The sequence below is a fragment of the Engraulis encrasicolus genome, chromosome 13 (assembly GCF_034702125.1).
Source record: "Engraulis encrasicolus isolate BLACKSEA-1 chromosome 13, IST_EnEncr_1.0, whole genome shotgun sequence".
NCBI classification, from domain to species: domain Eukaryota; kingdom Metazoa; phylum Chordata; class Actinopteri; order Clupeiformes; family Engraulidae; genus Engraulis; species Engraulis encrasicolus.
The window spans coordinates 50,768,197-50,783,196 of record NC_085869.1 but is presented as its reverse complement, the minus strand read 5'-3'; the positions used below and the strand labels follow the sequence as shown (position 1 = coordinate 50,783,196).

At 47.0% G+C, this 15,000-nt stretch overlaps 1 protein-coding gene across 1 annotated transcript in view; it reads left to right on the top strand.

Annotated features, from left to right (window-relative positions):
* The window catches only part of myo16 (myosin XVI), a 359,077-nt gene that overhangs the window by 212,406 nt on the left and 131,671 nt on the right, over positions 1-15,000 (top strand). Inside the window, exons 18-22 of the mRNA XM_063214214.1 lie at positions 898-1,015; positions 2,656-2,700; positions 3,799-3,870; positions 7,050-7,191; positions 13,401-13,473. Of these exons, the coding sequence (XP_063070284.1) occupies positions 898-1,015; positions 2,656-2,700; positions 3,799-3,870; positions 7,050-7,191; positions 13,401-13,473 (450 nt within the window). The remainder of the gene's footprint in view (positions 1-897; positions 1,016-2,655; positions 2,701-3,798; positions 3,871-7,049; positions 7,192-13,400; positions 13,474-15,000) is intronic.

Here is a 15,000-nt window from a genome sequence, read left to right as displayed (position 1 = left end):
ACGCATGCACGCATGCACACACATACACACAAGCACACACACACTCACTCACAATTTCTTAATATAATATATTATATTTAAACATCTATATTATAAATGTTTTACGTTATTGACCATGACTTGCCCCAAGAGACAAAATATAAAAAATACAATGTGAAAATTAGAGAACAGAACAGAAATGGAAATTATAATGTTGAGCATCTCATGGATCCTCTCGGGGTCATAAATGACTCCCTGAATGTTTTGATTATAATTCCCATATAGATTGGCCAATCCTAACAAAATTCATCCTCAACATGGACACATATGTATTGACAAACCCCAAGCTTGAGGAGGTTTTCTGATAAAAGTACAGAAATGGTGTACAAAGATATGTGCCCGGGGACCCCGCTCGTACGCTTTAAGGTTAAGTGCCATATCATTTGCTCCCCCCCAACACACACACACACACACACACACACACACACACACACACACACACACACACACACACACACACACACACACACACACACACACACACACACACACACACACACACACACACACACACACACACACACACATAGCATAACGCATGATGTTGATGTGTACACATTTTATTCCTATTTCATATGTGTCCAAGGTGGCGGCGCGCAGAGTCGCAGCGGCCCGGAGTACTAAACTTTTTATTAGCTTCTGCTGCTACTAAGTATTGTACTCAAAACACAATTTCGTTGCATTTTTTGACAATGGCAATACATTCTTGAATCTTGAATCTTGAATCTTGAATCTTGAATCTTGAATCTTGTCCGAACTGTCTTACCACATCATTTTGGAACTGAAGCTGTACAGTATCTTCATTGGCTGTGGGGTTATCTTGCATGCTTTAACGAAGGCGTCCGGATGTTTCCACAGGAGGTGGAGAACGTGTTTGTGGTGCTGTCGGCCCTGCTGCACCTGGGGGACGTACGCTTCAGTGCCCTGGGAGAAGCAGACACGGCCCTGCCTGCCGACCTGCCGCTGCTGGAGCGAGGTCAGTGGAGATGTGAACGAAATGAAATAAATATGACATGAAGATTTACTTCCAACAACAATATGTCATTACATTATTTTTTTTTTATTAATAAGTCCAATAGAATTATTCAACAGTTCAAAGACCCATGCACAGTTCTAGGTGCTGGTCAACGCAGGAGTGTTCAATACTTCAAAAAAAAAGAAGTTTACCTCACACTTGTTTGACTTTTCTGAATAAAAAAGCAAGAAGTCAAGTAACAAGTGTACGGTAAACTTCTTTCGTTTCAATAGAAGGATCTCATCGTTGCTTCTCTTGATTAATAGAACTCCAATCAGGCCTCTTTTTCAACATGTTGACATGAGATAAGCACAATTGTTGTTGTTTTAACATTCACCAGAGGGCGCCCACGAGCCACAGTAGTGATAGCAGAAGCAGCCATGAATGCACTCAGGCAGTCAGGCGGGCAGGCAGGCACACGGGCTCACAGGCACGCAAGCGTGCAGAGGGAACAACAGCAGCAGCAGCAGCAGCAGCAGTAGCAGTAGCAGCAGCAGCAGCAGCCCAGAACAGCACACAGTGTACACAACACGCAAAGCCAGCCCCACTGGCTGCCGCAAGCACTGCAGAGAACGCAGGGGGTAGGAGGGGGCAAGAGGAGAGAGGAGGGGAGAGAGAGAGAGAGAGAGAGAGAGAGAGAGAGAGAGAAAGAGAGAGAGAGAGAGAGAGAGAAGGGGGCAAGGGAAGAGCGAGGGAGCGACTGAGAGAGAGTGAGAGAGAGAGAGAGAGAGTAGGGGGCAAGGGAAGAGCGAGAGAGCGACTGAGAGAGAGAGACAGGGAGGGAGGGGAGAGAGAGAGAGAGAGAGAGAGAGAGAGAGAGAGAGAGAGAGAGAGAGAGAGAGAGAGAGAGAGAGAGAGAGAGAGAGAGAGAGAGAGAGAGAGAGAGAGAGAGAGAGTGAAAGAGAGAGACAGGAGGGGAGGGGTAGTATAAATTGTGTCATACGCCATCCCCGGTTTGTTTACATCGGTTTGGCCTCGGCCTGAGAACGGATCGCGTACTACGCAATGGAAATTCCCTCCTCTCCTCTCCTCTCCTCTCCTCTCCTCTCCTCTCCTTGCGCACATGAAAACAAAAACGCATGAATGCACACCAGCACACACAAACCCTCACAGAAACACAAACACACATTCAAAGGACACACACATACACACACACCTATGCCCATTACTTAAGCTCTGGTTTTAATCGCAAGATTTTGCCCTAAGCACTCGCTGGCATGCTAACTTTCACGCAAATGGAACACAAGTCACACACACACACACACACACACACACACACACACACACACACACACACACACACACACACACACACACACACACACACACACACACACACACACACTCATACACACAAACACAAACACAAACACAAACACACACACAGTGGCCTGATTTATGCACGGACTAAGTCCTCGCACCTTGCAGCCACTGGCTTCTGGTTACATAATAGCAATACAAACGCACGGTTACACATTCTCTCTCTCTCTCTCTCTCTCTCTCTCTCTCTCTCTCTCTCTCTCTCTCTCTCTCTCTCTCTCTCTCTCTCTGTATTTATCTATCTATCTCTGTCTCTCGCTCACACTCTCTCTCTTGTTCAGAGATCCACACGCAAGAGAGTGCCCTAATCCGGAACCTGAAGACTGGTAAACAAATGACATCATCACCCTCTCTCTCTCTCTTTCTCATGCACATTCACAAAGTGTGGTTGTGTTTTCAGAGCCCTGAGTTCTCACAGACGCACGCACGCACGCACACACGCACGCACGCACGCACGCACGCACACACGCACACACAAACAGCTGATGTCACAGGTCGGGTCTCCGTGACGTATTGTAGGTTACAGCAGACGGCTGGTACAGATCCGTTGTCGGTGGGGCTCTGGAACACTCCAGCGCTCGATACGACGCCCACCGTCACGTCACCCGTGCCCTACGTAAACAAGCAGGGGCCTGGCTGGCCGACTGGCTGGCTGGTTGGCTGGCTGGCTGGCTTAATGGCTGGCTGGCGAACAACTCTTTTTAAAAAGAGACTATTGTTGTTGTTGGTTTTTTTCATCGTTGGAAAGAGCCCGTTGTTCCAAAACATATGCAGATGTTTACAATCAATGTCTTGCTTGCTCTGCCCTCTTGCTCTCTCTATCTCTCTCTCTCTCTCTGCCCTCCAACCCCCACCCTTTGTTTTTCTGTCCATATCTCTTTCCATTTCTCTCTTGTTTTTCCCTCCATCCTGTAAATATTATATCCATTTATCTCTTTCCTTTTTTGCACTGCTCACCCCATTGGTCTCACCTCCACCGTTCCTCAACTCTCTCTCTCACTCCCTTTGTATCTCTCCCTCTCTCTCTCTCTATCTCTCTATCTCTATCTATCTCTCTCTCTCTCACTCCCTCTCTTTCTCTCTATCTCTCTCTCTCTCTCTCTCTCTCTCTCTCTCTCTCTCTCTCTCTCTCTCTCTCTCGCTTTCTCTCTCTCTCTCTCTCTCTCTTGCTTTCTGACTCTCTCTCTCTCTCTCTCTCTCTCTCTCTCTCTCCCCCCTCTCTGTCTAACCCCCTTCATTTCCATCTCTCTCTATGTCTCCCTCTTCCCCCATCTGTCTTCATCTCTCCTCTACCCCCTCTCTCTCTCTCTCTCTCTCACTCTCACTCTCTCATTTTCTCACTCCCTCTCTTTTGTCTCTCTCTCTCTCTCTCTCTCTCTCTCTCTCTCTCTCTCTCTCTCTCTCTCTCTCCCTCTCTGCTCTAGTCTCGTGTCTGCTGCAGGTGAGTCCGGATGATCTGGGAGCAGCCCTCACCACGGACGTCCAGTACTTCAAAGGTAAGAGAGCTCCCCTAGAGATGCACACACACAGGCACATGCAAGCGCACAGGCACAAACACGCACACACTGGCAGACTCACACGCACACACACACCCACACACACACACACACACACACACACACACACACACACACGCACACAACACACACACACACACACACACACACACACACACACACACACACACACACACACACACGTCCCCGTGCACACACACACACATGCGCGTGCACCCACCCACAGACACACACACACACACACACACACGTCCCCGTGCACATACACACACATGCGCGTGCACCCACCCACCCACACACACACACACATACACACACAGGAATAGAAACACACACACACACATACACACGCACACACACACACACACATACACACACGCACACACACACACACACACACACCCACGCACACCACGTAGCAGTAGCAGGCCCTCTGGCACCTGAATCACAGGGGAACAATGGAGTCCATTATCCGGGCATGCTCATCCTTACACACACTCCCCTTTCACCCCCTGCCCATCCCTCTCTCTCACCCCCAAACACACATATACAAACACCAATACAAAACACGAAAACATGCGCACACACACGCAAACACAAAGAACACACACACACACACACACACACACACACACACACACACACACACACACACACACACACACACACACACACACACACACACACACACACACACACACACACACACACACACACACACACACACATGCAAGAAAGACATACGCAGAGAAATTTGCATTCAGAAACCACCACACACTCTCTGTCTATCTCTCTTTCACACAGGCACGCACGCACACACACACAAACACACACACACATACACACACACACACACCACTACCACCCCCTTACTCCAATACACCGTGAGGACACTCTCTTCCAGTCAGCCCCCATTATGGCAGCAGCACTCATGTCTGCACGGGTACGGACAGCACCACTATTACATATTTAGAAACCGAGAGGGAGTGTGTGTGTGTGTGTGTGTGTGTGTGTGTGTGTGTGTGTGTGTGTGTGTGTGTGTGTGTGTGTGTGTGTGTGTGTGTGTGTGTGTGTGTGTTCGTGTGTGTGTGTGTGTGTGTGTGTGTGTGTGTGTGTGTGTGTGTGTGTGTGTGTGTGTGTGTGTTTTCTGGGCGGGTATTCGAGAGGGATAGAGAGAGCACCCTGTCCCCTTAGTCTGCCAACACTAGGCTGTGCTGGACAAGTGGAGTGGAGAGGAGAGGAGTGGAGAGGAGTGACATAACGTGGTTTTTTTTTTTTTTTGAGATAACCCAGAAAAGAGGAGAGAACAGAATGCCCTCAGCGAGCTGCACTCACTTCACAGACACACAGAAACTGACATACTAACTCGCACATGGGCAGACATGGACACACGAATACACATGCACACACACACATGCACTCACGCACACGCACACGCACATGCACACGCACACGCACAAACACAAGCATGCACAAGTGCGGGCGCGCGCACACATACACATACGTACGTGTTGTGTGCACACACATCCACATACACACACACACATACACACACACACATACACACTTGTGCAGAGACAGAGACAGCCATACTTGGGCACATACCTATACAGTAGGGACACACTCAGGAATACACAGACAGTATCACACACACACACACACACACACACACACACACACACACACACACACACACACACACACACACACACACACACACACACACACACACACACACACACACACACACACACACACACACACACACACACAATCACTCAGTATTGAAGAGAAACACAAGCATGCATAAAAGACACACACATATGTGCAGGCACACACACACACAGAGAGAGAGAGAGAGAGAGAGAGAGAGAGAGAGAGAGAGAGAGAGAGAGAGAGAGAGAGAGAGAGAGAGAGAGAGAGAGAGAGAGAGAGAGAAAGAGAAAGAGAGAGAGATATATGCACTTTCCATAATGGGTAACACTACCCAGGCAGAGGAAGCAGTGGCATCAAAACTATGAACAGAAAAGAACAGAAGAGGTGGGGGGGGGGCACTAAACCTCATTCTGACCATGACACACAGTGCACATGCTCCATGACACCACATCGGTGTGTGTGTGTGTGTGTGTGTGTGTCTGTGTGTGTGTGTGTGTGTGTGTGTGTGTGTGTGTGTGTGTGTGTGTGTGTGTGTGTGTGTGTGTGTGTGTGTGTGTGTGTGTGTGTGTGTGTGTGTGTGAGCACGCACACACTACATAATGTGTATATATTTGTGTGTGTGTGTGTGTGTGTAGGCAAGGCACGGCATCTAATGCCATGTTCTGTGTGTGTGTGTGTGTGTGTGTGTGTGTGTGTGTGTGTGTGTGTGTGTGTGTGTGTGTGTGTGTGTGTGTAGGCAAGGCACGGCATCTAATGCCACGTTCTGTGTGTGTGTGTGTGTGTGTGTGTGTGTGTGTGTGTGTGTGTGTGTGTGTGTGTGTGTGTGTGTGTGTGTGTGTGTGTGTGTGTGTGTGTGTGTGCGTATGTGTGTGTGTGTGTGCGTGTGCGTGCGTGTGTATGTATGTGTGTGTGTGTGTGTGTGTGTGTGTGTGTGTGTGTGTGTGTGTGCGTGTGTGCATACGTGCGTGTGTGTGTACTATATGTCTGTCTGCATGTGTGTATGTGTGGTAAAGAGGGTGAATGGGAAGGCATGACATTTTTCTGGCATCGGGTGCCTGTAAAAGAGCCCATGAAAGAATCATGAGGCAAAGAAAGCCATTGTGGGCACTGACTGTTATTTTTAGAAATGACCTCCGTACCAACCCAAGCCAACACCCCCAAAATGCCCGCCACATTCCCCCCGCGAGTGTCGTAAAATACATCTTTGCTTTCCTCCTTTAGCATTGTTTTGTGTGTGTGTGTGTGTGTGTGTGTGTGTGTGTGTGTGTGTGTGTGTGTGTGTGTGTGTGTGTGTGTGTGTGTGTGTGTGTGTGTGTGTGTGTGTGTGTGTGTGTGTGTGTGTGTGTCTGTCTGTCTGTCTGTCTGTGCCTGTGTGTGTGCATGTGTTTGCATTTGTGTGTGCATTTCTCTGTGTTTGCAGTTGGTCATACACAGTATATGTCACAGCACAGTCTCCACATCCACAGTTTGTCACTTGCTGTGTGTCTTGCGCCCCCCTGCAGGTGACATGATCACGCGGCGCCACACCGTGGAGGTGGCCAATCACGTGCGAGAGCTGCTGGCCAAGGCCCTCTACAGCCGCCTCTTCAGCCACCTCGTCAACAACATCAACTTCTACCTGCAAGGCCCAGAGGACGCCATAGGGTGAGACACAAACACACACACACACACACACATACACGCACGCAGGCACACACACACACACTCACACACATACACGCACGCACGCAGGCACACACACACACACACACACACACACACACACACACACACACATACACGCACGCAGGCACACACACACACACACACACACACACACACACACACACACACACACACACACACACACACACACACACACACACACACACACACACACAAACACACACACACACACGTGCACGGGCACACACAGACACATCATTGCACTAGCAGTAACTATGTTGGAGACAACCATGGAAAAATACCTTTGCGACACACACTCACACACACACACACACACACACACACATTGATAATGATATTGTATGTTTCTGTAATGATTATGATGCTTAATAGACACAGACAATTTACAATTTGCCTCATCGCAAATGATAAAAAGATTTAATGGGTGAAGGTCAGATCAATCAGCGATCAAACTAATGTCGGCCACACATCATGCGCTCAAGCACTCCATGCATACATTATATACGTACATTATCCAACATAAATATTTACACGTATAATATGAACCATCATGATTACGCACTTAGGACGGAAGAGCACATACAGACCTGTGTAGATGTAATTATTTTCTGCCGTAATGTGCTTTTAATGTCCAGTGTCAACAATGACAATAGACCCGTTTGAAATGACTATGGTGGCTGATAGCTTTATGTGCGGCATTTTGCACTTAATATTCTTATGCTCATTAGGACATAGTCATCATACCACACTTAACCTACCTGCTGTATGTGACATGGCGATGTGGTAGGTCACAATTTCTTTCTTGCCCACTTATTTTCAAACTTCTGTACTAGACCACCATCACCGCTGAAATTACCACTATTGCCTTTACTGTCATAGCCCTTGGGCTCTAGTCACATCCTTGGGACTTGGGCATTTACACTGAAAGGTACCCCCTGAGACAATCCATACTCTACCAATGTTGTAGCCAGGCCGCGCCCTCCTAGTGACCCAACACCTTCGGCGTTGCAACTAGTCAAGTCAAGAGCAATGCAAGTACTTTCTGAGTTCCCGCAAATATGGGAGCTCCTTTGACTTTGTCGGGATTCGGGAATCAAACGACCATAAGCAAACCAAGGGAGGCAGGTCAACCATGTCGTTTGGGAAATGTTAATTGTTATGCTTTTGGTCAGACCAAGTCTCAAAGAGATTTGAATGTCGATGATAATCGGGCTACCAGTGTCGTCCACTGAACCATTCTGTAAGCATCTATTGTATATTGCAAGGTGCCAAAATATCACTATTTAATGTTTTTCCCCTTATCCCATTGTACACTTCTATACCAGCACTACCTTCAATGCTTACATTATCACCATTACCTTTGCTGTAATACCTCTTGGCCCCCAGTCAGATATAACTGTGGGCCTTAAATGTTTTAACTGCTTCAAAGCCCCAGGGACACTCCATGTCCTTACCAGCTACCCCCATTACTCCACGGACAGCTTGCTGTGAATATTTTAGCATAATTATTGCTGCATAGACGGAATACTGTATGAACACACATTTTTATGGTAATGGTAACTGAGATAATGTTAAGCGGAGGGGTGGAAAGTAAGCTTTTTGCCACATACAGTAGGCCTACATGTACTGTAATTAAAGGGTGTCTTTATGCTAGTGGGAGCTGTCTAGTCAGATTGACTTGGTGACATAGTGACAGTGAGATTTACTGTGTGTGTATGCTACAGTTGACCTATACATGCCTTGTGCTTTGTAGGAATGACATAATTGATGTGTTGGTATGACATTCCAGTAGTTCCAGGTTTACGACCCAGCTAGCATGGCTTTATACGTGAAAGGGATAAGGGATATTTTGCTTTTTCTTGGCATGTCTATATCGTCATGGCACAATTTAAGCTTTGAGATTTCTTAAAATGTCTCACCATAAAATGTACTGCATGTGTGTGAAGTACATGTTTTTGTAATACTATATTTAATAATGATAATAATAATAGTAGAAATAATAAAAATAATAATTATGTTTAGAATTATCACAACATTTTAATCTTAATAAGCATGTTGTTCATCATAAGAAGATACCTGTACGTATACAGTCAATGATGTGTTACACTTTTGACCCAAGTGTGATGAGGCGCCAAGATGGCTCACTCCAGTCCTTCACCCGGACCTTCACTGATACCAATAGCTGGATACCCGCCCATTGGGCTGAGTGTTAGCCTCATTTACATAGGAAACCCATGAAGCTGTGATGGGCCAAGGCTGGGGGGCCTGGCCCGGCTGGCACTACCTTGGCCTCGCCATTCCTCACCAGGCCTGGAATGCTGCAACCCGATCTCACAGAATTGCGTGCAATAAACACAGACTATTGTGACATAAAATTCTGTGGCAGTTTCACTGAGTTTTCCCAAAATATTGTGATGGGGTCATGGAAGTGCTTTCCGTCATGGACACACGGAGGTGCTTACTCTATATCCATACAATTATCCACACAATCTTGTGTTCCAACTTGGGTTCTCTCGTGATTTTTTAAATTTCAGATTTTCCTATTTTCTCAAAAGACATTTCCTACTGACAGGTTAGGGTTAGGGATTGTTTTCACTTCATTTCACGGAATTCTGTGAGATTAGGCTGAATGTTCAATGTTGACTGTGTTTGTGTGCTTCATGGTCAGTTGGGACATGACGGGTCTACCGGTACTATGGATGACACACGCACACACACACACACACACACACACACACACACACACACACACACACACACACAAACGCACACGCACACGCACATGCACACACACGCACACACACAGGCATGCACACATCCATAAAAACGCTGGCTCTCATAGACTCACACGCTCACACACACGCACACGCATGCACACAATACAGAGTATGCATTGTGCAATCTAACCTACTTTTAGAATGGGAACACACAGCCTCCTATCTTGCTCTCTAGCCCCATCCCTATAGTAGCCTAATAGTCCCAATTTACGACGGCCCGTTGCGATTGAGTAACTGTGCAACCGCTTCAAAGCATACGTCTGTTTACTGTTGACTTCTGCGTGTATGGCCCAGTGCGGTGTGCTACGCATATTCCGAATGCCCACATTCACACGGGGGGACATCTTGACCTCAATGGCGGATCTTATGGCATCCACTTACCCCAGCCTTACAGGCTACAGTGGCCGTCCACTTATAGTATCTGTTTATCTCTCCGCTAACTCCGGTTAACCCCATGGGCGCATGACCTACTGGGATTCCCCCGTTAGTTTTGATGTCCAGTGGATGTTTGGTTTCCGCTGTCCCGCATTCCTTGTTTTAGTGTTTTTCGTTTAGGCATCCTGCTCTGGACATTTCTTTCTTTCTTTTTTGTATCTGTCACTAACTCGCTATCACTCTCCGTTTCCAGCTGTCTGTTTATATTCTGTTCTTTTTCTCCGACTAGAAAATCTTCTAATGTTTGGAGATACATGTAAATGGTGTGTGGGCAAAGTACTGTGGGTGGTGTGGGTGTGGTGTGGGTTTCTTTCTTTCCTTCTTTCTTTCTTTTGGTTTCCACAAGAGCTCTGTCTTTTCGTATGCTCTCTCTCTCTCTTTCTCTCTCTCTCTCTCTCTCTCTCTCTCTCTCTCTCTCTCTCTCTCTCTCTCTCTCTCTCTCTCTCTTGCACCACACTCGTGCTTGCTTTGTGTTATGCTCACTTAAGCACACCATTACTGTAATGGACAGTGGAGCATTATTTTTATTGTGCCTCATTTATTTACGGATATTCAAGACAGCGAACTGCACACTGGTCAGCCAAGCTCAACCTGACTCAGGCCATTGTGCAGTATAGCATAATAGCAGTATGGGATAATGTGCACCGTAGACATTCAACCAGAAGCCAACTGATCGGACAAACGATCGCCCAAAATGGCTCTCAGATAAAGGGTCATAAACGAAGTCCCAATAACAGGTGAGCACTCTTGGCTAAACACACTGGCGTAATAGACATCGACACGAGCCTAACTGCTTTCAGATACAGCATTGCTCTTGGATATTGAGGACGGCATCCTCCGTCAGATAAATAGGGGGAGAGAGAGAGAGAGAGAGAGAGAGAGAGAGAGAGAGAGAGAGAGAGAGAGAGAGAGAGAGAGAGAGAGAGAGGAAGAGATGGAGGGAGATGACAGGGAGGGAAGAAAAGAAAGACAGATGGACAGAGAGGAGGAGAAGAAGAAAGAAAGATAGAAAGAAAGAGATAGAGAGAAGACTCAGCATCGGCATGGCCCAGTGTGTTAACATTAACGGCCCCCCTGTCGAATGAAATTACCCCCTTATTGACACGTTGGGGGAGCAGGCGAGTATGTGTGTGTGTGTGTTTGTGTGTGTGTGTGTGCATGATGACCAGGAGCCCTTAATAAACATTGATGTGTGCATAATGGCTGCGTGGATAAATAAAAAAGCAGCGGTAATAGACATTGGCGAGGGCGTAAACGGCTGCTTATGGCAGATCGATGAGACGGAGATGCTGCTGCCGGTGCTGATGCTGATTCGGTTGTCACGGTGATGAGCAGGTCTCGCTCTGCCACGGCTGAGGTCAGGGAACCCTGATCATTGAAACCTGAAGCTGGAATAAATAGACTGATTGACTTTGCGAGTAAATGTATGAAATTATATTTTGTATTTGCAAGCGGAGAGTGAAGTGATGAGAGACTCAGGTGTGTGGCCTAATAGTTAGGGCATTAGAATTAGAGGGCTGGTTCGAATCCATTGCTGAATCAGCCATGGTTGAAGTGCCTGTGAGTAAGGCACCTAACGTCACATTAGTCCAGGTACCATGCCGTAACCAATACCCTGTACCAATGACTGTATACGTATTGACCATAGATGAAGAATGTCCTGCTAATGACAGGTTCCACCTACAGTGGCTCTGTATGAGCTTGATGTGACAGCTAGGCACACTTGGGCGCACGCACACACACACACACACACACACACACACACACACACACACACACACACACACACACACACACACACACACACACACACACACACGACAATAACATTGGTGATGTGAAGGATGTGTTTTTAATGGAACATAAAGTAAATACAAAAAAAGACAATGACAGCATGTGATTTCACACTAAGTCTTTCTCTTTTAGGCATCCTGTTCAGTACCTTTCTTTTCCTCTTTTTTTGTATCTGTCACTATCTCTCTGTCTCTCTCTGTTTCCAGCTGTCTCCCTGGATGTCTTTCTATCCGTCTCTTAAAGCCTACATTAAAGCAATAGAACATCTTCCAATGTTTGAAAATAAATGGTATGTGGACAAGGTACTGTGGGCGGTCCATGATGGTACTAGGCTGATGTTCAAGTGGTAAAGATGTGAAGGAGAGTCAATTCACGCTTCGATGAATGACTAGGGAAGACTTAGGTACATTCACGCGCATTCATGCTCAGGGTCGTATTAAGTTGGCCTGGGGCTCTGAGGCTACAAGTATAACTGGTGGAGGAAAATATGGCACTGCTGCTGAAGGTGGGGATGACACTGTTGTGATACTAAGACTCACCATCAACTCACACACCCAGTGACTGTCACTCGAGGAGCACTTCAGTAGGACAGGGGTCACATCAGTACCACCACACACTGTATGTATAAGGGGAGTGGCTTTACTCAACAAGGCTGTGATTTAATTAAAGATACACACTCTTAGCTAAGCACACTTGCACACACACAGAACACGCACAGAAATAGTTCACACAGCAGACAATTTTTTCAATACCGCATCTTGTCACAATTCTGCAATAAATGTATTTCCCCTTTTGGCCAATCGGGACCCCTTTAGCAGGTTGGTGCCCCGAGGCTCTTTGCTCCTTGCCTAGTCCGCCTAGGCCCCTTGGACGATTTTTTCAATGCTGCATGTTTTCACTATTCTGAAATTATTGATTTATTTTCCCCCTTTGGCCAATTGGGGGCCCCCTGGCAGGTGGGTGCCCCTAGGCTGCAGCTACGTATATCTAGCCTGTGAGTTAATCCATCGCACACACATGCTCAAAACTCACCTGAAAATGACACACATGCACATCTACAGTGGATCTGTATGCGCTTGAAGTGACAGCTGGGCTGAGCAGTGTACACACACAAACAGCATATCTAACACTTCTCATGTCTCCATTTTATCTTGTTGACAGAGACCCAGCTCTGGAGATCAGCATCCTTGACATCTTTGGCTTTGAACAGTTCCAGAAGAACAGCTTTGAGCAGGTGAGTGGACAGGTCACTATAGTTTTTTTGTTTTTGCAAGATGGGGGAGAGGGGGGCCCAGAATAGGGTTCTCATTACATTTTATATTTATTGGATGGAGGCCCTTTCAGATGACTCTGACCTGGGCCGGGCCAAACCTGTCAGCAGTCGTGGGTAGGCAGGTAGGTATCGGATATTCAAAAAAGTACTCATCCATGGTTGGTCGATTGCTTCACCGCAAGACACCAAGTCACCTCAACATGACACTACTATAGCCTGGTTTCATTTGTAATTCATTTTTGGTCTGGATCCTCGTTGCCCTGGAGCGCTTGGGTGGGGAGGAGTAATTAACCATTGTACTCCCCCACCCCCCCCTTGACTGAAGTACCCTGAGCATGGTACCGTCCCACCAAACTGCTCCCTTTTGTGCGCCATTGGGGGCTGCCCCATTTGCACGGGTGAGGCATAAATGCAATTTTGTTGTGTGCTGTGGAGTGCTGTGTCACAATGGCAATGGGAGTTGGAGTTTCCCAGTCGGGCTTAATTGCAGATGAGCAACTGCGGTGGTGACGTTGATTATTGCAGTGTTTTCGTGATAGAGTCTGTGAGCTGTCTTTTCACTGGCCACAGTTCTCCAACGAGAAGGGAAAAAGGGCCAGACAGTCTGAACCATTTAGCATTCAGCACTTTCAGACACAAACCTGTTTTGTAGAGTGACAATAGGTCTGGTAAATGTTGACTGGCAAGGTCAGTATATCCAGTGTCTGTGTGGCCACAAAAAAATACACTGCGCATGATAATGGCTTTTTCAGAGAACAAAAGAGATGGAAAACATTTCAGATGCATTAAAGTGTGTCCCTGCATGCCCTCTGTACACACTCTGTATGTGTGATAATACGCTCTCTCTCTCTCTCTCTCTCTCTCTCTCTCTCTCTCTCTCTCTCTCTCTCTCTCTCTCTCTCTCTCTCTCTCTCTCTCTCTCTCTCTCTCTCTGTGGCTGCTTGCCAATTCGCTAGCTGCTGTACGGAAATAGATTATCCGATGCCATTTATACTGCTGAATGAGAGATGCTTCCTGGAGCTCTCGCTCTGTGTGTGTGTGTGTGTGTGTGTGTGTGTGTGTGTGTGTGTGTGTGTGTGTGTGTGTGTGTGTGTGTGTGTGTGTGTGTGTGTGTGTGTGTGTGTGTGTGTGTGTGTGTGTGTGTGTGTGTGTGTGTGTGTGTTATGGTTGGCGAGAGAGAGAGAGAGAGAGAGAGAGAGAGAGAGAGAGAGAGAGAGAGAGAGAGAGGGAGAGAGAGAGAGGGGGAGAGAGAGTGTGTGTGCGTGTGTGGGTCTCTTTGTGTGGACCTGCACATATACTATAGGGCTATTCAAATGGCGGCCCCGGGCCAGATGCGGCCCTTGGACAGCAAGGCTCTGGCCCCCCACAAGTACAAATACTGAATTGTTTTTCGGAATTTAGAGATAAAAGTATGGATTCCATATCGAGCTGAAACGGGACACGGGACATTAAAATGCAGGAAATTACATCTAAGAAATGCAAAACTTT